Source organism: Peromyscus californicus, unplaced genomic scaffold (genome assembly GCF_007827085.1).
Source record: "Peromyscus californicus insignis strain IS unplaced genomic scaffold, ASM782708v3 Scaffold_23__1_contigs__length_62951481, whole genome shotgun sequence".
NCBI lineage: Eukaryota > Metazoa > Chordata > Mammalia > Rodentia > Cricetidae > Peromyscus > Peromyscus californicus.
Genome location: NW_026294534.1, coordinates 5,435,586 through 5,460,109, shown reverse-complemented (window position 1 = coordinate 5,460,109; position 24,524 = coordinate 5,435,586). Strand labels below are relative to the sequence as shown.

At 46.0% G+C, this 24,524-nt stretch overlaps 1 protein-coding gene across 1 annotated transcript in view; it reads right to left on the bottom strand.

Moving 5' to 3' along the window:
• Myo16 (myosin XVI) overlaps positions 1–24,524 on the bottom strand; it is a 394,847-nt gene that overhangs the window by 76,421 nt on the left and 293,902 nt on the right. The window contains 2 exon segments of the mRNA XM_052751634.1: positions 2,447–2,543; positions 20,632–20,734. Coding sequence (XP_052607594.1) covers positions 2,447–2,543; positions 20,632–20,734 — 200 coding nt within the window.

Sequence of the window (24,524 nt, the reverse complement as noted above, 5' to 3'; positions counted from 1 at the left end):
GATTCAGAACCACGAGCTGGGCACTGCTGCCTCCTCAGCCGAGGCTATTACTGCCCCAGGCTGGAAAAAGCACCAACAGGAGACTAGCTGAGAGCTTGCTGTGTACCTGCTGAAACCGGGGGAACACAGCAGGCTGCAGGGTCCCAAAGCCGCAGCTGCGACCAATGGGACATGCCACACCTGTGGAGGTATCTGCCGGTCCCTTTCTCCAGGGCAGGGTAGTTTTCAAAGAAGAGATGTCTGCTGAGAGAAGGTGACCAGGGTCTGTGAGTCAGTGACAAGGGGCTGGCCACAGGACTGCTGCCGTTGAGTGCAGGGACTCAGAGTGATGCTTCTGGAGTGCAAAGAGCACTTTGACTCTGTCCCAGCCAGGGGGGGACCAGTGCAGGGTCACAATACACCTACCGCAGTCCTTGCCGCCACCTTCCCCCAATGCCGTCCTCCTCCTCTTGCTTCTCCCTTCCCTGTTCCTCCCTTCCTCTTTCTCCTCTTCCTCCTCTTCCTCCTCTTCCTCCTCTTCCTCTTCCTCCTCCTCCTCCCCACCTCCTCTTCCTCTTCTTCCTCCTCCTCCCCACCTCCTCTTCCTCTTCTTCCTCCTCCTCCTCCCCACCTCCTCTTGACCTTGCATAACCCAGAGGCACCTGAGAGACAGAGACCAGGACCATACTGTCCCTCTCCTGGGCTGTTCTGTTAGGAGTAGACCTGAAGTGCCCACAAGGGATGCTTGGACTTGATGCTCTGGTTTGGAACAAGGCTCTGAACTTGGGCCAAAACTTAACCTGAGTGTGTTCAATTCTGCACATGGTAGGATTTTTACCATCAGAAACTGAGGGGATCCAGAGGAGATTTCTCACAAGGCCACAGCCAAACAAGACCCACACTGGAAATAGAGAACAAGATGGAGGGGAGCTCATACCATTTTTTCCCTAGCATGCTTCCCATTTGAAAAAATTTCAAACACACACCAGACCTGTGCTCATTATGTCACACTGAAATGTGGTCTATGGATTAATTTCTTCTTGTAGTACTCTTCTACAATGAATTAAACAACACATAAAAAAACTGTTTGAAAGGGCTGAAAAGTAGCTCAGTGGATGAAGTGGTGACTGGAAAAGCATGCAGACCTGAGTTTAGACACCAGATCTTCATGTGGAAAAGCATGCAGACCTGAGTTTAGACACCAGAATATTCATGCGGAAAAGCATGCAGACCTGAGTTTAGACACCAGATCTTCATGTGGAAAAGCATGCAGACCTGAGTTTAGACACCAGATCCTCATGTGGAAAAGCATGCAGACCTGAGTTTAGACACCAGATCTTCACGTGGAAAAGCATGCAGACCTGAGTTTAGACACCAGACCTTCATGCGGAAAAGCATGCAGACCTGAGTTTAGACACCAGACCTTCATGTGGAAAAGCTGGTTTTTCTATGACCCAGCTCTGGAGGTTAGAGGTCTGGGGACCAGAGTACACGGGTGGATCCTGGGGGCTCCTGGTAAGCCACCTTAGCTAAACAGATGAGTCCCAGGTTTAGTGAGAGACCCTATCTCAAAAACTAAGGGGGGAAGCATTGACCTCTGACCTCCATACCTGCACAAGAGATATCACACACACACACACACACACACACACACACACACACACACATGCACGCACGCACGTGCACATGTGTGGGCGAGCCTGAATGCATCCCCAGCCCCCACTTTTTTTAATGTACTGGTTATATCCATTTTATGTGAGGAACGGCTGTTTAGTAAAAACGCACATTTTTAGTAGTCATTTAGATTTGGATAGAAAACAAATTCAAAGTGAAATCTATCCCAAAATTATAATGAAATGGATGCCAACAGCCATAAAAGAAATCACACCAAATATTATCATCACTCCCTGAAGGAAAATAGAGCCAAGGGCTTTCTAAGTCCTAAGGAGAGTTACAGGACATGCTGGTTGGGAACCAATTAACTGGTTCCAGCTCTTGGAACCCAGCACAGCTGAGATCTGCACTGGATGCCACAGAGACCTGCATCACAGCTGCCACCAGGGGCCGGGGGTGGGTGGTCCCACTGCACATTTCCAGGCACAACCTCACAGTGTCCTGTGCTTCCCCAAGAGACCGAAATAACTGGCAATCTGCAAGGTGCAGAAATGGTAAGATATGTTTATTCCCTCCACCAAATGGGGACTAAGTTGAAGACTTACACACTTTCATGTAGAATGTAACCAATGAAACAGGAAAGGTCTACAAACACTGATACGGGAACTGGGATAGGGGAAACTAAGAAATAAAGCTTCATCAATATCCCATGAGTCAGCTCTCCTGATGGAGCTTCCTCAGGGGGGTTGGGAGGCCCACTGTGATGTTGACCATGTTGACATGTAAGCTCAGAGGTGCACTGTGTGGTTGGGAAATTCACATCATAGAGGTCTGAGGGCCTGGGAGTGCTCACCTTTCTGGCAAGTCACAATTTTCCTCTGCATCTGGAGCCACAGGTCGCTGAGCTGGTCCACATGCCAGTACTTCAGGAATACTTTGTGGACTCCCATCTACGACATGAACAGAACCGTAAGGTCACATTTCACTGCAAGAAGATGTCAGAGGGATGGTAGGAAAATGGTGAGGCAGGAGATTTTTAGGGCAGAGGACTGAAAACTACAAAGAACAAAATTAGCCAAGGTATTCATTTCTTAATTTGTTTCATTAAAATTTAAAGCTGTTTGTTCTGGAACACGCATTGTGTGTTTCCTCAACGGTCAGTGTGTGAGAGCAGCTCTAGGCTGCTGACCCGGTGGCGGCACGATGGAGCTGGTCTCAATGCTGTGTAAAGAGAGCACTGCCCTCCAGGAACTCTCCCATGCCAGGACCCCTCACTTCTCAAGGGTGGCTTTCATCTCATACTCTTCCTCCTCTCAGCTGGAAGAACTTGATACAGCACAAAAGAACCCAACCCCACAAAGAGGCCAAGACCAAACAAACGTGGGGTCTCTGTTGCCTCACCTCGGCACTGTGGATTACTATGCAGGAAGTATTTATGTTTCTCTAGTTACTGTGGTAGTCTGAATGTAATTGGCCCCCATAATCTCGTAGAGAATGGCACTATTGGGAGATGTGGCTTTGTTGGAATGGGTATGGCCTTTTTGGAGTGTGTCACTGTGGAGACAGGCTTTGAGGTCTCATATATGCTCAAGCCATACCTAGTGACTCAGACCACTTTCTGTCGCCTTTGGATCAAGATGTAGAATTCTCAGCACCTTCTCCAGCATCATGTCTGCCTGGGTGCTGCCATAATCTCAGGCGCTGTGCTCTCTGCCATGATGATAATGGACTAAACCTCTGCAACTGTAAGCCACCACTTCCATTCAATGCTTTTATTTATAAGAGTTGCTGTGGTCATGGTGTCTCTTCACAGTGATAGAAACCCTAACTAAGACAGTTATTGAAGTTTAGCATGATAGAAAAACTCCACAAAGTAATTTCTGAGCACCTGTTTTACAGATATTTCCACAAACAGTAGAGCTGTGCCATGGATATGACTCTTCACAATTTTGTTGTATAAAGAATTTCAGCATGCCGTCAAATCAACTTCTATGGAGAGCACTTGAGGCATCTATCTAAGCTTATCTAACAGGGTCACTAGCAAAGACAGTTGCATGGACTGCCATTGATAAAAACAGCGTTCTGAGAAAGTCTTAAAGCCAGAATGGCCTTTTAAAAGCTACGGAGATTTTAAATGGTCTTTACTGTGGGTTACACTTCTTGTCTAAGAAGCTACAGAGTGAAGGAACATGTGCGGGTGGCCGCTCACAAAGCCAGTGTTCAGAGGCACAGATCCTAGATGATCCTGCTGTGTCCCAGCAGGAAGTGTAGGGGAAGCCTGGAGTACCATTCTGCTATGTAGAGATCAAATACCGCTCCAACAATTTTCACAATCATGAGCTGGGCACTTGAGACAACCATCATTAACATAAGAAGACTGACATGTGTGCTCCCAAGCATGGGTAGGAGACAGAAATGACAGCAGCCCTCAATCTATACCATACATCACAGCCACACTACAGGCTGGCACGCGTGTCCACACCTTAGGTATTGGAAGGGTTACAGGTCACACCTATCTTCAGAATGCTTGGCCAGAGGAGTTTATGTGTCCCTTCCCTGAGTAACACTAAACACACCGGTAGACTCCAGCTTCCCGCTGAACTCTTCCCTAACTGTGGCCCATTGTCTGACTGGATGACAGTTCATACAGAGTGTGACCCTGAACTTGTATCCTGCCAGCTTGGGTGATCATGCAGGTCAGTGGAGAGAGCTCTCTGTTCCCTTCCCAACAGTTCTTGATTAAGCAGGCATGCATCTTATCTGGTTTTCTCTAAGTTGTTTGGAATCTGAGACAGTCACACAGGAAGGCTGCTTCTCTGCAGTGTCCATTTTTTCCCCTTATTATACTGCAATTCTCTTTCCCTCATCATGCTCCATAATTCATGGTCTTTTTAGTCTTCTAACTGCTGACTTATTTGGTAGTGGGTAGGAAGAACAGTTGGCCCAGTCTCTGAGCACTGCAGAACAAATCTGTGAGATGGACATGTTGAAGGAGGAAGCCTCTTTGCTCTGCATCCTAGTCTGTGGGACTCAACTCATGGTGAGAAACTGAACCCTGAGCAAGACAGAAACCCTCCAAACAATACAGAATGGAAGGAGCTTAAAATCTCAGAGAGGCCTGGTGCAGGGAAGCAGAGCACATGGAGAAGATCAGGGAAAGAAAGAGCAGGGGATAGACAATTCTAGCTCCACAGCCTTGCTGTGACAGGATTTGGGCAGGAAGCAGCTAGAGATGAAGCGGCTTCTTAAAGTGACATTTCCAGAAGCCATTCAAAAACTCTATAGTCGGTTTATCTGAAGCATTGTGCTGGGATTTGGGAAAATAAGGATGGCGAACCTTGCTTGTTCTTGGGGAGCTGATTGTTTACTCGGGGATGTTAGTGGTGAGAAAACTCTGGTAACACATGTTCTATCCGATGACTGTATTATACACAAGGATCACAAGGGTCCAGAGGTGTGATCAAGATATGCCAGGGAGGATTCCCAGTTTCTTTTCCTAGGGCATCTTAAAGGGTCGGGGAAGATGACCTGAAAGGCCCTTGGACGTATAGCTGTGTGACAGAGAGGAGGAGGAGTGCCTTCATGGAGCTGGCACTACACCACAAAGGGCATGTCAGCAAAAACCTCCGTGTGTGTGTGTGTGTGTGTGTGTGTGTGTGTGTGTGTGTGTGTGTGTGTGTATACAATCTGGCTATGCTGGAATGTTAGAGACTCAAGTCTAAATTTCACAAAGTAATTTTGGAACTCTGGATTGAATTTTATGAAGTTCATTTAAACATGTTTAGACAGTGGATTGTCCTGATGAGTTTTGGGAGTATGTAGGTGAGTAAGCAATATGGATCCATGGACCATTGGGCTTGGAAAGACTGCATTTGCTGCTGGTCTGTTGTCCAACTTTCAATCACCCTTCATAACTGACATCAGTGCTCATCTCCACAGTCAGATTAAAAATTGGCCTCTCCACTTTCAGTGGGGCTTCGGTGCCCTTCATTTCAGGCCTCAGGGACCCAGTGACCAATTCTTCATTCTTTTATTAAGGGACACCACAGCTACATCTCTTGAAGAACAGGGATTCACATTCTTGAAGTATGAAGCATTAGAGATGTGAATAAAGACCAACTCAGATTAGAAAGAAAATAAAACAGAGGAAGAATTGTAAAGTTTTTGTATAAGGTGGTTTACAAAGGCAAGAGAGGATATGCTCTGGGCTGTAAACAAGTCCAAAAGACACCGAGAACTTAAATCAGGCCCTGATGTCTTTCAGCAGGCCAGCTTAAATGATGGAGTTCAGTAGTTGATAGAATGAATAACAGAGGGAGCAGAGTGAGAAAGACAAGCAGACTGAAGATGGTCCACAGTGGAGCAGCCATGGGATGGGAAAAGATACTGACGATGGTCCACAGTGGAGCAGCCATGGGATGGGAAAAGAGACTGAAGATGGTCCACAGTGGAGCAGCCATGGGATGGGAAAAGAGACTGAAGATGGTCCACAGTGGAGCAGCCATGGGATGGGAAAAGATACTGACGATGGTCCACAGTGGAGCAGCCATGGGATGGGAAAAGAGACTGAAGATGGTCCACAGTGGAGCAACCATGGGATGGGAAAAGAGACTGAAGATGGTCCACAGTGGAGCAGCCATGGGATGGGGAAAAGAGACTGAAGATGGTCCACAGTGGAGCAGCCATGGGATGGGAAAAGACTGAAGATGGTCCACAGTGGAGCAGCCATGGGATGGGGAAAAGAGACTGAAGATGGTCCACAGTGGTATAGTCAAGTACTCACCTGACCTGCTTTTGTCAGAAAAAGGTAGTAAGACCTCACAACAGGGGATTTCCAAAGAACAGCTTTGAGATCACATAAAAATGCTAGACAAATACAGAAGCACAGAACCACAGAAGTGGGTTTTCCTCACACTACTCTAGAGATGTAGTGATGCTGAAGATGGGTAGTGGAGGTGAGGACTGCAGGGTCCAGGGAGGATCTGCATGTCCAGTTAGAGTGGATGTAGGAAAACAGAGTTCTTGCTGGAGCCTTGGGCTGGGATGATAACAAGGAGGAAGTAGCAGGGACCCTGATGCTCGGCTGTGAGGAGGGAAGGAAGAATGCTGGGTAGGCAGACACTTGCAGGGATAGGATTAGAACTGTGGCCATGCTTCCAGAGTTCTTGGTCAGTGTTTGGTAGAGCTTTGCCTCTATGAACCTGTATTGATAGGGTGGGACTAGGGCCTCTGAATGTGAAAGGGCCCCCAGGCTTCTGAGTCACAGGAAAGAGGATGGAAGTCTGAACTCACATATAAATAGCCTGTAAAGATGAGGATCAGATCTCTGTGAAATGGCCGAGTTCTTACTTTCGTTGTGTTAGACAGTTTTGAAAAATCCCTCATTCAAATACTGGGACATAGTCTACAGATTTCCAGCAAACAGAGGCCTTTGCAATATCCTGTTAAGTGCAAGGCATAGTCTACAGATACCCAAAGATGGTGGACCTGACATTATTTCGTGCTATATAATTCGTTTGTGAATTAGGACTATTTGGAGATGTTCTTTGGAAGCTTCAGTATTTGTATGATTTAGATGGTCTCTTTGAGTTTTCATTTAAAAAAAAACAACAATGTATAAAATTGTCCATCCACAAGGGATACCATACAACACTATGGGCACCACAGGATGTTTGGGCATGTAATATTTAAACCAGGAAGAACATTCTTGTTTTCCCAAATGTTTATCATTTCTGTGTAGTATGGACTCTCAAACCCTTTTTTTTCTAATCTAACACAGTTACTGTGTGCAGTCACTCTCCTGTGTAATGGAATACCCGTTCTCATTTCTCCTATTTATTTTGGTCTGTCTTCAAAAGATGCTACATTTGCACCAAGTACTTCTTCTCTAGCAAAGGAATGGAATTAGCAGGTTTGTTGGCATTTTAGAGTTCTTCCTGATTTAGTCTCTTGCATTCCATGATGTCTGGGATTAACAAGGACAGAAGCCTAGGAGCCCTCAGGAGGGAAACTTAGATACATTGAATCTGGAAGGCCAGGTATGTACATGGCCAGTACCAGCCAATGCCACTGACTGGGGAAACGCTTCTGGCCCAGGCTGCCATTGCTGTCCTAGCAAATGGCTGCAGAGGTGTGCGGTACTGAATCTCAAGTCAAGATTCAACAGATGTCAGTCCAGGGACTCAGCTCACTACTGTGAGTGGTCTGGTCACATTCTCTCCTGCAAGGCTGTTTCTCACTAACTAGACACAAGGAGAGCTCAGAGGCCCATTTGTGCACTCTAGAGGCACAGTGCTCTAATTGGGGACTAAAATTCTTATGTCACTCTGACCCATGTAAGAGCAAGCCATCTGTGGATCATACCAGCAGGATGCTCCTCAGGAAAACATTAGGATATTTTTGCTTTGAAGTGTCAGACTTTAAAGAATTAAACAAGATTGTCATTGATGACTTCCAAAGCTCCAATTATTGTTCCAGTTCTTGGGGTACTTTTTCAGAAATGTGGGCTGCGGAGGCAGACAAACACAGGAACAGCGGTTGGTAGGGTGTAGGTGGCATGGGGGCTGGATTAATACGGAGGTAACAAGGAATCCTGTGAAACTCTCCCTGTTCCTTGAGGGAAATTTTTAGAAGTACTGTGTGTTTCTGGCAGTACCTTTGAAATGGATCTTACAACAGAAAAATATGTAACTATTATCCCAGGATAATTTGCATGAGTCACACTTTCCCCTGCCTTACAGAAATGAGGGAAGATGCACATGGAGCCGACCTTACATATAGGAAGCTGTATCACTCCCCGTGTGTCCACGAATCCCCATGAACATGAACGAGACAAATCCATTGTCTGAATCCCAAGTGTGGGCTCATTTAATTCATTCATGTCTTACGTCCAATAACACAGTGAGTAACTGCCCCTCCTGTGGGTAAGCTAAAGAAGGATGCTAGGGTCCTGTGTCTCTACTTGAGCATGAAAAAAGACTGTACCCATTAAAGGATATATGAAGGGTTCTGGTGATACATAGGCAATATGGAAAAATGGTTTGGAAATGACGCTATGAAGGAAACATGCCTCCAGAGGAGATGAATAGAGCCACTGTACATATAGCAAAAGAGGGGTCACCTGTGAAGCATGCAGGTCCAGCCTGTAGGGCTTGTCTAGCTGAATGTGAGATGGAGAGATAGATGATGGACAGAGCGGGTGGTTTTCTGGGCTCCAGAAGGATCTGGAGGTTTACATTACATTAAACGACTGTCTGAAGTTGCAGTACGCTTATTCATCCCTCCGGCAGCTTGAAATGTGGGTTCTAGTTCAACAGGTTGGGACAGGGCCTGTGACTTCATGTCTCCATCAGCTAGAGGCTGCCATGATGTCTGTCAGCCTGCTGCCTGCATGCTACATGCTACGTAGTCAGATTCTAGTCACTCTGGGAGCTTTCCTTCCGCTCCGTGGTCACATCTTCTGCCTGCCACCTCCATTTCAGTGTTGACCACAGGTCCCACCTGACATTCTGCACTCCCAGAGTTCTCTAGTCCAGTTCCCACATGTCTACATTCTTCGATGAGTTCTTTACCCTGAAGTTTCCATCACGGATGACTCACACATCTACAGGTTGGAGTGACTGAATCAGGCCGAGGGGACCTGTTGCCCAAGCATACACTGAATTCCACGTATCTAGACAGGACTCTCCTACACTTTGCTCTTCTGCCAATGAGTTCCTCTCCTATATTCACACCTCAGTGAGTGTGAGGGCCTTGTTACTGGATGTCCTGAAGTGCCTCAATCCCAAGATATGTACAAACGTCATTTCTCCCACACAGTTTCCATCTATCCACGCACACTGTTTCTTTTCTGGGATAGCAGACATCATCAACAACTTATCTCTGAAGACAGAAGCACAGGTGTATCTAGGTTTGTTTACAGCTTTCCTTTAGGAAATGGATAATAGTCAAAAACCTCAATTATTTAAAAATAAATAGTTCATATAAAATAAATCTTAACTATTTAAAATATGCTTAAACTGTGTATTTTGTTTTATAAAATGTGTGTAACATGGTTCAAAAACAAAGACAACACATCTTTTCTGAGACCAGTCCTCCTCCTGACTCAGTCTCCATTCTCTGCCTGCTCTTGGAGTCATCTTGAATATTGCCTTTGATATATTCATCTTGCTAAAACCTTGGTTGTTCCACGTAGGCTGCAAGCCAGGATGCAAACACTTGAATTTTGCCTTCAGAGCCCTCTGTAGCATGATTATTTGTCTCTGAGAGTGAGCCCCTTTCCCTCCTGTGAAAGAAAGGCTATATACTGTCATGGCAGCTTCCTACTCACTCTTCTGAAGCAGAAAACTGATGTGAGGAATCTTTATATACCAGCAGGGGCGGATGCTTAGACACACAGCCCTTACTGAATGATTCACAGTTCGTGTTAGTGTTGTGTTCAGTAATGTCTCTTTATTTCTATGTCTATAATTATTGGACTATGCTATTTGTATATGTTGTATTTTAATGAGAAATATCTTATTGGAGATGAGTTTCTATGCTTCAAACAAAACGCTTGATTTTCATTATTACTGATCAGAATCAACCTTTAAAATTTCTAATTTTCCTTGATCTAAACCCATATACTATTTTAGTAACTGTACCATGTTTCATGACATTATAAAAATACAGTTGCATTAAAAATAACTATCTTCTTTCACTGGGATGTTAAGATTCCAGAAAGTGTCCTGGTATCTTCTGAAGTCCACTCACAATGTCAATTTGCTCCTGGCTTTAACACATCGCTCCTCTGTGCTGATACACAAGATGATCTCTCTTCCCCACATCCCACATTCCCACGTGCCCACGTCTGCAGAGGCCCCCACTGGGCTTGTTTGTCTCCCTGTGGATCTGAGAATGTCACTGTGCTCCTGTAAAATGCTGTGCTATTTTTACTATGCAAAGCAACTTCTGTGCCTACCAGGTCAGCTCCTCTCAGCAGGAGTACCCTCCAAAGTCTGTCACCGTCCGCCAGCCCTCCTGGCTCCAGCCCTCCTGGCTCTCTCCAGACCCTACAATGTCCTGGTACTGTGAACAGTCCATTGTCCCCATGGCAGCTCTTTTGGTTCTTTTTTCCTCACAGCACGAAGGTACTTAGCTCGTACATTTCCCCCAACTGTCCTACACAGACTCTTCCACCATTCTCCACCTGTGTACCCTACACACACACACAGGTACGCATTTCTCATGACCACTTCTGAAACCACTCAGCAAGTAGAACGTGGTCCATAATTTCCAGATGCTCAGACAAGTGACTACCGTTCTCCATTCCTTCTCTCCAGGCTGAATACACACGTTTTTCTGCCTTGATGCCTTGCTTGGCTCCTTGGAAGGACAGCCATTATTTTCATAATTTACATAAACATAAATATATATTAATTATACTATGAAAAGCTCAACATGTTACATTTTCATGGTAGCTTTGAAAAATCTACTAAACAGAAATGTTTTTATGTGCAGTCTGGTTCTGACTGTCTGAATGTACTTTTAAACATGCTCAAGGATAAATTTATACAAAATGCAAGTGCTCTTTGTTATAAATAGACTGCTTTTGAAGTTTCACTCCAACACAGAAAAGATAATCACAAATACACGCATCTGATGGAGTACTGAATAGTGTGGTCTCTGAAGAAGATAGTTTGGCTTGAATTTCATGTAACTGTATGTTAGAAAAATTAATTACTCTCACCTACAATAGAAGGGTCTGCAGAGCAGGGAGTGATAAATTGAACTACTATTTTGAACCCACTGGTGGATGAGTCACTGTGTTAATCTATATATTATTTCATTACAGAAATCATATCAATATGGCCAAAAGTGCTCATAAAGATATCCCATTCCCGAGACATACATTGCCGAGAGCCAGGCAAGACCATGCCTCCAAAACGGCTGAAGCCGATGTACCAGGTCCAGTGTTCATTTAGGGGGCACATTTAACCTTCCAAGCAGAGGCCTATATGAGGTGGATAATGGCTATCTTCCTTGAGGAAGGTGTGAGTCATGCTCAAATGCAGCCATGATGGCCCCACATTGGGACACCACTGCAGCCACCAGGCTGTGTGTGCATGCACGTGAGGGTGAGCCTTTTCTCAGTTCTGCCCTCATTCATCACTGCAGCCACTGGAGTCACCAGGCTGTGTGTACATGCACGTGAGTGTGAGCCTGTGTGTGCACACATGTGAGTGTGAGCCTGTTCTCAGTTCCTGCCATCATTCCGCCACACTGGGCTTGGATGCTCTCTTCACTTCTAAACATAGGAATATCCTTGCCACTTCTTCCTGGCATCTGATGTGATATTGTTCACCACAATTTCAGAAATTCAAAACTACTTATATTGGTTTCTGATTTTCCCCAAAACTTGTCAAGTGGCATGTTAATGTTGAATTTTTTTTTGAATTATGTCCTATTCACAGTCTCTGCCATCCTTTGGGGTGCCACTCGTGATTTTTGTTTAAGTAAATTTACACTTGTGAGGGGCCAAGTGTGTTCCATATCTGCACTGATATTCTGATAGTGAAGACTCTAATCTTAGCCTGTGACTTCAGAAGTGTGCATGTTGCAGGCTGTAGAAGGCAGACTATGCCCCCTCTTCTGCCTCCCCTGCCATCTCCTTCCAACACCACTGCTCCTCTGCGGGCCCATGGCAGACAGCATTAGTGTGCTTACTGTCCTCTCAGGCCTGCTCCTGTTCCCATTGGAAGCCCCTGAAAGCCCAGGACAGACCACGTCACCAGCTTCCTTACAGCTTCTCAGGGGAAAATGCCGAGGTTCCTTCCCTGTAGTTCACGGTGTGTAACAAGTGCTCTGAAACACTTGTAGGAAAACAGCTCAGGGTGATTGACACTCAGGTAAAGATTGAGAACCCAGTTTCCCTCCCCTGCCCTCTCAGCTGGCTGGCCTCAGTTGCCAAACACCACTGCCAGTTCTGCCTGGCCACCTTCACTCCACAGGGTCAGCTCCCTTCTTCCCCTGGGTCCCCCTGTGCTGCCCCATCTCACGCCTGGCTTCTTGTCACCCCTAAGAACTGAGTGGCCTGGGAACCGCACAGAAACTCTTATCTGACTGCCACTGCCCCATCTAAACCACATCCCTTGGATCTGCCGACACAGTGTTCCTGCCTCTCTCCCACTATGGATCCTACTCTGATATATGTGGCTCAGCTCTTGACCATCTCTTCCCTACAGGACTGTAAGCCAGTGGTACTTCCTAAAGGGCTCCCTAACTTCCTCTTCAGGGGTTTAAAAATCAAGAATACATATTGCTTTATAACAAAATGTTGATTTCTACACGTACCATGTTCACAGGTGTGTGAGTATTCAGCACATGAGAAAGGAGGGAATGAGATATGAACACACAAGGATTCCAGTTAGAATACTGTGATCAGAGATTCACTTACATCTCTCGTGTTGACTTTTTTTCAACACTGTTAATTTTCAGAGAAAGAGAAGTAATAGAAAAAGCCACTTTATAGGCTATTTTCTGGCTCACAGTTACGGGTGATTTATGAAGTGCTCCTGGAGTGATAAAATAAAGGTTATAAACCATTAATTTATTGTGCTAATAAGAGCTGAGGGTTCTAACACAACCGCCTTGTCTTAAAACACATTAGAAAAAAGCAGGGCAGTTAAAACTTTCACAGTATCTTGGCTCCTCCTTTCCCTATCTTCTCCCTACTGCACTATTTTAGATTAATGAAATAATAAATCCTTCATCCGGCTGATTTTATTTAATGTTATGGTAAATGCTCATCTTGCTGTTCTCAGCACGGCATGGGTGGATCCTTTCAAATCACGGATTTCACAGATGCAGAATGAAATGTGGACCATTCTGTAGCAGTCACATTAAGAAGGGATGTGTATTTCATTAGGATTCAGGGTTTGTGTAAATGAGTGCAGCTCTCAGTCCTCATGAGAGAATTCCCTTGGTGCAGTGGGGGTGGTTAACATAGAAACTCACAACTGGTCAAAGTGCAGAAAATCAGTGACCGTGGAGACTCAACCATAAATGGGACGTCTAGATGACACCCCTCCCCAAGGTGTAGGGACCATCATAGAAGAAGAAAGGGGATATTGTAAGAGTCAGGCATCAGGAAGACTGGAGCCAGAATGTCTTCTGAGCATGACAGGGACACTCACAAACTCACAGCAGCCGAGGTTGCCAGTACAAGACCTGCAGAAGATCAAGCCAGCCAGGGCACAAGAACCCACCCCAGCTGAAAGCTACCGGCAGGTGGTGGCTCCAAGGGGTGGGGCAGTCTGTTTTCTTCAAGGTCAGAACAAACTGGAATCAGTGGGCTATAAGAAGTAAAATAGAGGACATGGAGTTTGGACGGGGTGAGGCTTCAGGAGCTGGGGGGCTCTGGGAGGAGTTAGGGGAGGAGTTGAGGTGAGTATGATCAAATACATTATATACACGTATGAAATTCTTAAAATATTAATACTATGTTAACATTTTTAAAATGATTTAAGGGTTTGGTTTCTGTGAGTGGATTTTATTATTTCTTTGAGTCTCTCAATGTCAGTCTCTCCCTTCTTTTACATGTGCGCGCGTGCACACACACACACACACACACACACACACACACACACACACACACACATGCACGCACACAATTCCCTTATAGACTTGCCTACAGGCAATCTGATGGAGGCAGTTCCTCAACTGAAGTTGAGAAACAAAACCAGTTTCCCATCTCAACTCACAGGTGAGGTGAGGCTGAGGCTCCCATTACATGTCTTCCTTCCATCTGCATGATCTTGAGGAAGCTCCCAGGAGCACCCTGTGTCCACTGTATCTTTCAGCTACCGGATGACACACTATCTCTGAGGTTGGACACTCTAAAACCTGCTGCCTCTGGGAAAAACATCCTAGGACTTATTTCCAGGACTGCACTGGATACTCCCACCTTCCTTCCACCTAACCTGTCAGAAATCTGCACGAAACACCCCTTCTATGGGTCTGTCTGAGAGCCTTCTGAGAAGGAGCAAGGCCACCCCCAGACCGACCCCCCGTGGCTCCCAGTGTCGGCTCTGTGTGCATGGCATCCTGGAACACTCCAACAGATCTGATTCTCCATCCACCATCCCTCCAGATGGCCGAGAAATGAATATAGCATTCAAATAACCACACAGAAGAAAGCTCCCTACAGCCAGTTGATGCATATGAAACGTGTGAAAATCGGATTAGAGCACTTATCTTTCCACTTAGAATTAGTTTCAGAGGTTTTTCACTTTACAGAAATGAAAGACCAAGTAAAATAAGAATATCCCAGAGGGGCCTAATGTCTGCTGATGGGGCATCTGTCCAGAGGTGTGTAACTGGAGACGGGTTACATCAAATTTTTCCCACAGTAACTCTGAATGAAAAGTGAATATGTTGAGAGAAATAATAACAACAATAATATTACAAACTGTAGATGGTCCAATGACTCATTTTAAACTACGACTTAATGAAATCTACTTGGGTTTACCCCACACACAAATGAAGTAATTCATGGACTCTTAGTTTATATCCAGGGAGAAGACGAAATCAACATTATGGAGATAGTCATGAAGATTCTACTCAGGCCATTTCTGGTAACTTCCACTCCTCTTAGCAAAGACACTAGTACTCAAATTCTGTCTTGCAAATAAGGGTGCATCTCTGAGCTCTGAGTAGTTTCACACACACACACACACACACACACACACACACACACACACACATTTAGGAGTAATTTATCATTTTATGTGTATGTTTATGTCTGAGTGTATATATGCACGCATGTATGTATGTATGTATGTATGTATGTATGTATGTATGGTGCACCACACATGTGCAATGCCCACAGAAGCCGGAAGGGGGTGTCAGAGGCCCTGGAGCTGGAATTATAGGAAATTGTGTGATGTCCGAAGCGGGTGCTAGGAGCAAAACTTGAGTCTTCTGCAAGAGCAGGAATAGTGTGTGTGTGTGTGTGTGTGTGTGTGTGTGTGTGTGTGTGTGTGTGTACACATATTTGACTTTATTATTTATTTTATGTTTATAGCATGTTGCCTGCCTGTGTGTCTGCTGCCCACAGGGATGAGAAGAAGGCATTGGATCATCTGAAAATGGAGTTAGAGATGGTTGTGAGCCACTGTGTGAGTGCAGGGAATTAAACCCGGGTCCTTCGGAAGAACAACAAGCACTCTTAACTGCTGAGCCATCTCTCAGCCCAGCAGTTCTCTGTGGTTTTTAAACATGCTTTTCTGTGTTAAACATGAACAGGAAACCACCAACAAGAAGGTTCCCTCCCACTTTGTCCTGATTTTCTTCCCCTTTCTTTGAAATAAAGCCACATTATGTAAGGGCAGGGATTCTGAGTATTCAGAGGACAGCATTGTGGGGGAGTTTGCCAGAACCCGCACTTACCAGTTCACACTGTGAAAGAAAGCTAGAATCCTTCTGGTTTAGCAAGGGGAGAAGTGTGTGAAAGACACACTGGGAACTACAGGTTGGAAAACCAAACCCCCTGGAGGAAATCTCCGCGACCCACAGCTTTTACACAGATGCTCAAAATGATTTGGCCTTATGTATAATAGTTTATGCCTAAACTCTACTTAGGAAACGTTTACACACTGTACAGTCATTTTTAATCATGGACTGGATGGGTCAATATGTTTCTTATAAGCACAGACAGAGCAAGACCCCACTTGTCCCTCCTCTAAGACAGCTTCCTGAATCATGTCGACCGGTCTTCTGTGTGATCCAATTTGACAGCTCACAATTCTTGGGTGTCTATGTAAAAAGTACCCGGAATGTATTGTTGATGGTTTCCTAGTCACAGAAATGTGATTCTCGGTCCAGCCGCTAACCTTGGGAGGCAGCAGGGATAGTGGTCTGGGCAAGGAGGACTCCTGCAGAGCCGGCCTGCGATGGGCAGTGGTACTCGGCTTTCCCGCATTGGCTCAGTGAACGAGAAGCACAGGAAAGATACCAGCTGCAGAGGGCAGACTGCTCACTGATACAGGAATATGGAAGTGCCTGAGATCAAAGCTCCGTAATTAAGCACAATCTGTCCCTTTCGAGTTCTGAACCCTGAGCAAAATGACTCCAGGTAGCTGTCATGAAAGGCAGAGAGCGAGCTAAATGCTGAAGCAGGAACAAGGCTGAGACAGAATCCAGGTTGGCCTCAGCAGATCTGCCTTTCAGCAAGGCAAACTGGACCCACTGTTTCCGCCAGTCTGCTGATCTGGCAGTCCAGCTCTCGGAGCTCAGCGCCCTCACATCTACACTGTGGCTACTTTCCTCCTTTTCCATGGAGCTGTTATCAGGCTCAAAGTCAATAAAGTTGGGGAAAGTGCTGAGTAGGTGCCTCCCCACATGCAGATGAAAGCAGTGGCTATTGACCCCCAATTCCTCATGTACTGTCCCTAGACCAGCGACACTCAAGGAACAAACCATGTGTTTGTCCCTTCCTACCTCTCCATACGACCCCCCCCCATCCTTCCTCACTCTAATATCCTCTACTTCCTTCATTTTTATCTCAACAAACAAACCCAACAGCTCCCAAAACTGGATGCCTCGAATTAGGAGGAGGCTCTGGTGCTCATGAGCTTCTGTAGCAAGTAAGAGGCGGGAGCCGAACAGCTGGAGTCCCGCTCTGAGGATTCAAGACTGACCATACCAGGTTAAGGTTAACTGACCTAAAGTTAAGGCGGACTGACAAAACCACAAGATCCCCAAGACTCATTCCATTGATGATACAAGAATAAAGTTTTAGGGGCTGGAGAGACGGCTCCGTGGTTAAGGGCACTGGGTGCTCTTGCAGAGGACATAGAAGTTTGTTTCCCATCATCCACATCAGGTGACTGAAAACTGCCTATAGCTCTAGTCCTAGGGGCTCTGATACCTTCTCCTGGCCTGTGCAGGCACCCAGGAAGAAGTGGCGCATGCTCTTAGACACACATTAAGAAGTGATATCTCAGTAAAGAGAGGTGAACTCCTAGCTAACACCTTCCACAGGTTCGTAAGTCTCTTCTGCCTGCGAGTGTTCCTTTTAAAGACGTGGAAAACAACCACTAATTTAATATCAACCAGTTAGGGGCCAATGCTGAGTGTCAACTGCTTAACAAAACACACTGCGCTGTGGTGCGCTGTGGCGGTGTGAAAACTGTGCTCCAGATGCCCAAAGCTGCCATGGCTTCGTCAAGCAGACCCTTGCTTAATTTTACTGAAGTTCTGAACTGATTCACAACCCAGAACAGAATCAAGGGCAGACCTTTTTGGCACAGCACATTTCAAACAAACACTTTGCTTTTGAAACAGAGGACTCTGAATCTCCATATCAGAACACTTGAGTTTTTTTTAACGCAAATTGTTTTCTGTTTAACTTAAAAGTAAAATACAAATAAGCATTATTTCTGTGAAGACAAAGATTCATCTTATAGCATGAAAGATCTAAATGGTCCCACCTTGACAAAGTCGAAGAAAACCAGTCTTCTCTAACTGAGAACACAAAACCCATGAGCAGATACACTTGGGGGGAAATATCATACACACACCCCTCCCTTGTTCCCTCCCCTTTTTATTTTTCCACTTCCTTGTGTGGGGAGAAAAGATCAGGAGGGCCTGGGGAGGCGGCTCAGCCATTAAGAATGGTTGCTGCTCTTGCAAAGGGTTCGGGTGTGGGCTCCAACACCCACAGGGTGGCTCCCAACTCTCTGTAGTTCTAGTCTCAGGAGATCCCGTGTCCGAATCCAGCATCTGCCAGCACCAGACGTGCACATGGTGCAGGTACTCACAAATACACATCTAACAAAAATAAATAAGGAGAGAAAATAGAGGAGAAAATAGACTTGTGTAATGAAATGAAAACTCTCCTCTATTAAAATACATTTGATTTTTGTTTTAAGGTACCAGTGTATGTTTCAATTTAATACTATCCTCAGCTACTGTCTCAAGTATCCTATTCAGGACACAGATCTGGGAAGACTGATGCCTGCCAGTGTACATCTATGCTCATCCCAGCCTCGTCCTGTGATGGACACCATCCTCTACACTGGGATTCCTGCCTGATACTCACTTCCTGACTGGGAGAAGTATTTCAGATTCTCTTGGTGTCTCAACACACACACACACACACACACACACACACACACACACACACACACACACACACCAGTGAGTATTCTTTAGAGGAAAATTGCACACCCTGAAACCTTTTACATTACGCTATTCTTAAACCACTACTCTACAATTACCTATTTAAAAATCCCAGCAATGATTAAGCGGAAATGACCTCAACTCCCTCTGATCTCGCTAAACCATATTCTCTGTGGAGCCCACGTCGATGTCTCAGGCTCCAGGACCGGGAGCTGACATCACTCTTGGTTAGTAATTCCTTCCTTTTAAAATCCAATCTCAGCACTGATGTGAAACCATGACAACCCAGCATGAGTAAGCGTCCTCCCTCAGACTGTGACTTAAAGTCCAACTGCCATCAAGATGAAATAAGAAGGAAAGGAAGTAAAAAGACAAAGGAAGAGCCTGGGTGGTGCAGAGGGTGAAATCATGACTTCTCTGTGCCCAAGCCCTGTGCCCTTTGTTCTGGGTCATAGGTAAGTGTCCCTGTGACAGGCCAGCTTTTGCTGATGTCCCATGAAGGTTGTGCAGTTCTCAGACACATTCTGATATGTGGAGCCATCTGCTGCCTCCACGTTTGAACCAGTATTACCGTGTTTCGCCCTGATCGATGATCATGCACTTCTACGTCGAGATCAACGATCCACTTGTAAACCCGAAGGCTGTGGTCATTTTTCCAATAACGTATGCCTCACCGAAGTCCCCCTCACCATCCTCTGTGCCACCTGGGCCCCCAGGGAGTTCGCAGTGCCCAGGACTTCATTCTCCTCCATTCAATCCCCTCCTTCCTAAAGCTAACCAAGGACACTCCTGTTGTCATTTCAGGTGCCGTCCCGTCTCTAGTGGGGGCACCCTGGGATGGCTTGTCTTACGTCACTTCGTCCCTGTCCTGGCTTCGTGATCGCTGCCCTGGGCTCCTGAGCTCCAGTTCATGTACAACACAGAAAAGAGTGAGATGCTCTGAGACTCAAAGCTCGTCCACACGGGAATGCCCAGAGAGAGAGAGCGACCCCTTCACTGTGCGGCAGGTGAGAAACAGAGCGCAGAGAAACCAAAGAAAGGGTCCACGAACGGAGTCTCCAGCCTTGCAAGCCCAGGTCTAACTCAGAGATCTTGGTTCACTCAACATTATTTCCTTACTCTCTGGGTTTTCTCAATTCTGCCCCATAAGGGGAGTTTGGTTCTGGAGGGTGTCTCCTAAATGGTCAAGCGTGGAAGGCTTGGTTTCTAGCCCGTGGCTAAGAAGAGGTGGTGGTCCACTGACATCTGAGCCCTAGAGAGGGGAAGTTAGGTCAGTGGGGGTCTGCCTTTGAAGTAGATGACACTGGGGCCTCGGGGTCTCCCTCTCCTCTTCCTCCTGAATGTCATCAGGCAAACAGCTGTGCTCTCCCCTCCCTTTCTTCCTGTCTCCTCTTCCCCTCTGCTTCCTCCACGCCATGATCTGAACATCTCTTTTCATGTATGTACACTGTGGTGTGATGTTCAGTCTGCCAGGAGCCCAAACACAATGGCACCAGTGGACCGTGAGCCGGGGCTGTGAGCTCAAGGAAACCCTTTCTCTTGATCCTTTGTCTACCTCGGGTACGCTGTCACAGAGCGGAGACCGTGACTGATATGGCTACAAAGTACCCGTGAACAGGTAGGAGTCCTGCAAAGTGACCTGAGCTCAGTCACTTCTCTGCGTAGCTGGAAAAGCGGGTTGGCCTCTCCTGTGGCCCCCATGGTGCTAAAAACCCATAAGTCATACAGGGTGACATGTTTCCAGCAAACACACTGAGTGCTGGGCCTTGCCAAACATATCAAGGGAATTTGTGTTTGCCAGGGAGGCTGGTGGCTACTGCCATGACTCATGCCTTTCAAACCCTCGCCTTCCGTTTGCACAGTCTGTGGGCCACCAACCTGCCAGCCTTGTAACTGACACCGCTGGAGAACTAGCCGACATCTCTCCTCAGCAGGCTGACCCTTCTTCTCGCCCAGGAGGACAGAAGCCAGTGGCTCGTATCTGTCAGGGAACAAGCACAAGAGCGGACGACAGTTAACAGATGGCCAGACTCAACAGGGCTGACTGGTCGCACCGCGTCTGAGATTCTTTTATTTTATCCGGAAACCCCCAAATATCTCATCCGCAAGGCACATGCCAGCCAAGGGTGAACAACCCTTATCTTCTACAGAGAAAATTCTCTCCTTAAAATGAGTCAGCTATATTGTTTATTAGTGGCACTGGCACATGATGCCACAAACCATTTATTCATACAAAATTGGAAGAGGAGGATAAAAACTGATCTATTGGTTGCCATTTAAATATTTGGCTTGGCCTTGTGAAAAGAAACCACCCTTTTAAGAAATCCTAGCATCTTTTAAATGACCACCTGAAGATAAATTTAGTTTGCAGTAAAGAAATATTAAAACAGTGGCGATTCTTATTTCAAGGGAGAGAGACCAGCCTCCTCCCGATATATGAGGTATTGAGTGTTTTAAATTCCCACCGGACATTCCTATTTTTAGAAATTATCTATGGATGTTTGAGTTCCACTCTCCGTTTCAGACTCACAGCAATGGTGTGGTTTCCTATAGCATTTTCAAACATTTCAAAATTATATTGGCCACTGAAACTTATCTAAAAATTTTGTACTTACTCTTTTTGATTGGACACATAAGTAAAATGTCACCGAAGGAAGGGGGTGGGGACAGTGGGAAGTAACAGAAGAAATACCCAGAGAGCCCCACACCTGCATCGCGCTGTACTCAGCCTTCACAATTCTCACGCTGAATGGCTTTGCAAGCTCATGGGAGTTCAATACAGAAATTCAAATCACATATTTTTAGTTAATCTTTCTATAATACTTCAGTGTTCCACCTAAAACATGCTGCAGAAAAATTGACATCTGCTACAATGAGCTTTTTACTCCCTTAGCCCACTCCATTTCAGGGTGGCATGACCAAGCCCACACCTCCATGTTGGATGAGTAGCCTGGGATACTTGAGAAGGAAGTTCTGCTTCAAGCCACCTGGTGTACAGCCCCGGCAGAGCTGTAGAGAAGTGGTGATTCATGGGTGGCTGAGATGGAGGCAAACCAGGGTCACCGGACTCCAGGCCTCTCCCCTGACATTGCTAAATGCAACTGAGACCTAGAAGCCAGACCCAGACAATCCCAGAGCAGCAAAGAGAGACCATGGGCCATAGAAGATCAACAGCTACTGTCATGAGACTGAGCATGTGGGTGGGAGAAGGGTCCTTGGTCTGCTGACCTCCAGGTGACTGGGGCCCCTTTGCCAGCAAAGCAGAATCTGTATAAAATGTCGATCAACTGATGCCCCAGGAAAGTCCAGGTAGACACAGTGAAATTAGATAACTCAAAGTATCTTTTTAGTCCCACTGATAATCACCTCATCCCATTTTGGAACTTCGTTCATTGTAACCAAGAATGCAATTGACATAATTCAAGTGTCTGAACAAGTTAGAACGAGCACTCCTGCACTGGCTGCTCTTTTCTCTTTCGATTGTTCTTCTGACATTCAAAATGGAATAATCCTGACATTTCAGCAGAAAAGACGAAGACATCATCTGAGACAGTGTGGTGAGGATTGTTCTCCTCTTGTGATTTAAGAAGTTGTGCATTGTGTAGCTCGAGTGTCACCTGTGATGGTGTCTCTTGAGTAGAAGGCATAGTCACGTGTTTCCACAGTTGGACATGTCTTCCTGAGGCAGGCAGGGCACCTACAGCTGTCATTGGTCCAGAGCACAGGTACCATCAGACAGGACTAGCATCCATACCTCTGCACTGTGGTTCCCAGGCAGGTCACCTCCATCTCCTGGAGGCCCTATGTGAAAGCTCCCATGTGCTCTCTACTGGAAGTCAACTGGATATAAATAAGAGACAACTTCCTGGCTAGCCTGCTCTTCTCATCTCCCTGAACTAGGACAAAGGGACAATGGTGACTTGACTTTATATCTAGAATTGTGGTCCCAAGTCCCCTCATTCAGGCTCAATTAATCTATGAACAATTATAAAAGGAAGAAGAAGAGGGTGGACATCTGCAGCCCTCCTCAGGGAACATGGAGGAGGTCAAAGTGATTGTAAGAAAGGAGCCAGCAATCCAGGCTCACTGAGAGGAATTTAAAAGGTGGACACAGCAAGGAAGGATAGAGTGGCCTGCAAGTGACCAGTAGGACTTGGTTTCGATGGAGCCTGTGAGCAAGGGACATGCAAAAGGAGCCACCATATCTGACTCTGCAAGCATCAGCAGACTGTGACAGAGTGGGATTTGAGTAAAGATGAGGCCAAGAAACTGGCACATGGTGGTGACCTGGGTGGAGATGGGGGATACTGGGAAGTCCAGTCAGTTCAGTGGACGAGACTCACAGGAAAGCGTCAGGGAGACTGTGAACTGAGGGTCCCAGGAAAGCATTGGCGAGACCGTGTAACTGAGAGCAGAAGGGGAGTTTCAGGTGGGGTGTGGCCAGAGGCACGGACAGTTGTCTGTGAGTATGCCAAGTGGTTATCTGTGGCTGGTTCCTCCACTGCCATGACCTTCTGAAGATGGGGCAGGGCAGGGCAGGAATGGCCATTTTATAAACTGAATCATTTCTGTTCCAGTGCTCGGTATTCAGTGCCCCCACGAGTCTCCATGCTGGAGGCTCCATGCATCCCTCTTTTTGTGTACAGTGTGTCTCTCTGCCCTCTCTGCCCTCTGTCTGCCCTGCCTTCTTGCATTCTGGATGCCCACTCCTGAGAACATCTCTCGCAGGGGTACTTTGAGCCATCTCCACGTCAAGGAACCCAGCACAAATCTCTCTTCAGCTCTCAGCACCGTGAGTGTGATGGAATAAAACCAACAGAAACCCAATGCCGTCCAGAATCCTGTGTGAAAAAGCCACACCACACTGGGCTCACTGTGAGGTCTCTGTGTTTTAAGAGGTCGAAGCGAAGGACACAGAGAAAAGCCAATTCCGGGAGGTCCTAGGAAGGACCCCAGGAAGGGAGGACACAGGCAAGCACTTCTCTCATGCAGGTCAATGCTCCTTTTAGTTTAAAGGACAACTCTGAAATCCCCTTTCACAGAGTTGGGGATTTGTGTTTTCACTGGGATTAATGTAGAGGTTTTAAAATAACAACTTTCAAAGGCAGTGAGGAGGTAGCAGAATTGTTTTCTTAGGAAAATACAAGCTAAGTAAATTAAGCTATCTTTTCTAACTAACCCCCAAGAGTTCCTGTGAATTTGTTTCTGTTTGTTGAATATTGACTTTTCCTTTTACTCTCAAAGAAAGTTCTGTTGTAAAAGTGAAAGTTCCGATTTTTTTTTTTTGGCTCCTGAAACCCCTTAAAATTTTAATTATCTCAATAAATATTTATTGAGCATCTATTATGAGCAAGCTATCCTGCCAGGAAATGTCTAGATCAGCGGTGTGGTAGGGTAGCGATCTGCTTTCTCTGCCTTTACTTAACTGTAAAGCATGGCTTTCCTGGATGAAGATTGTGTTTCAGAAAAGAAGTTGGTTTTTTGTTTTTTTTTTTTAATTTCAAGAGCTTATGAAATACATCTCTTTATGGTCATTATAAGCCAGGAAATGTTTGGGAAACACTAGTTTCTTCTTCACCCCCAGCCCCTGAGGAACAGACATGATAAAGGAGACTGTCCTTAGAACTTACTGGAAGGCTGGCAGGCAGGCACCACAGGGGAGGGAGAAGAAAGTGTGTTCCTTAGCTGTTTGTCCACTTGACACAAGTTAGGGTCACCTGAGAAAAGTGTATGTACCTCAACTGGTTCCCCGGAAGCAAGTGAGTGGAACA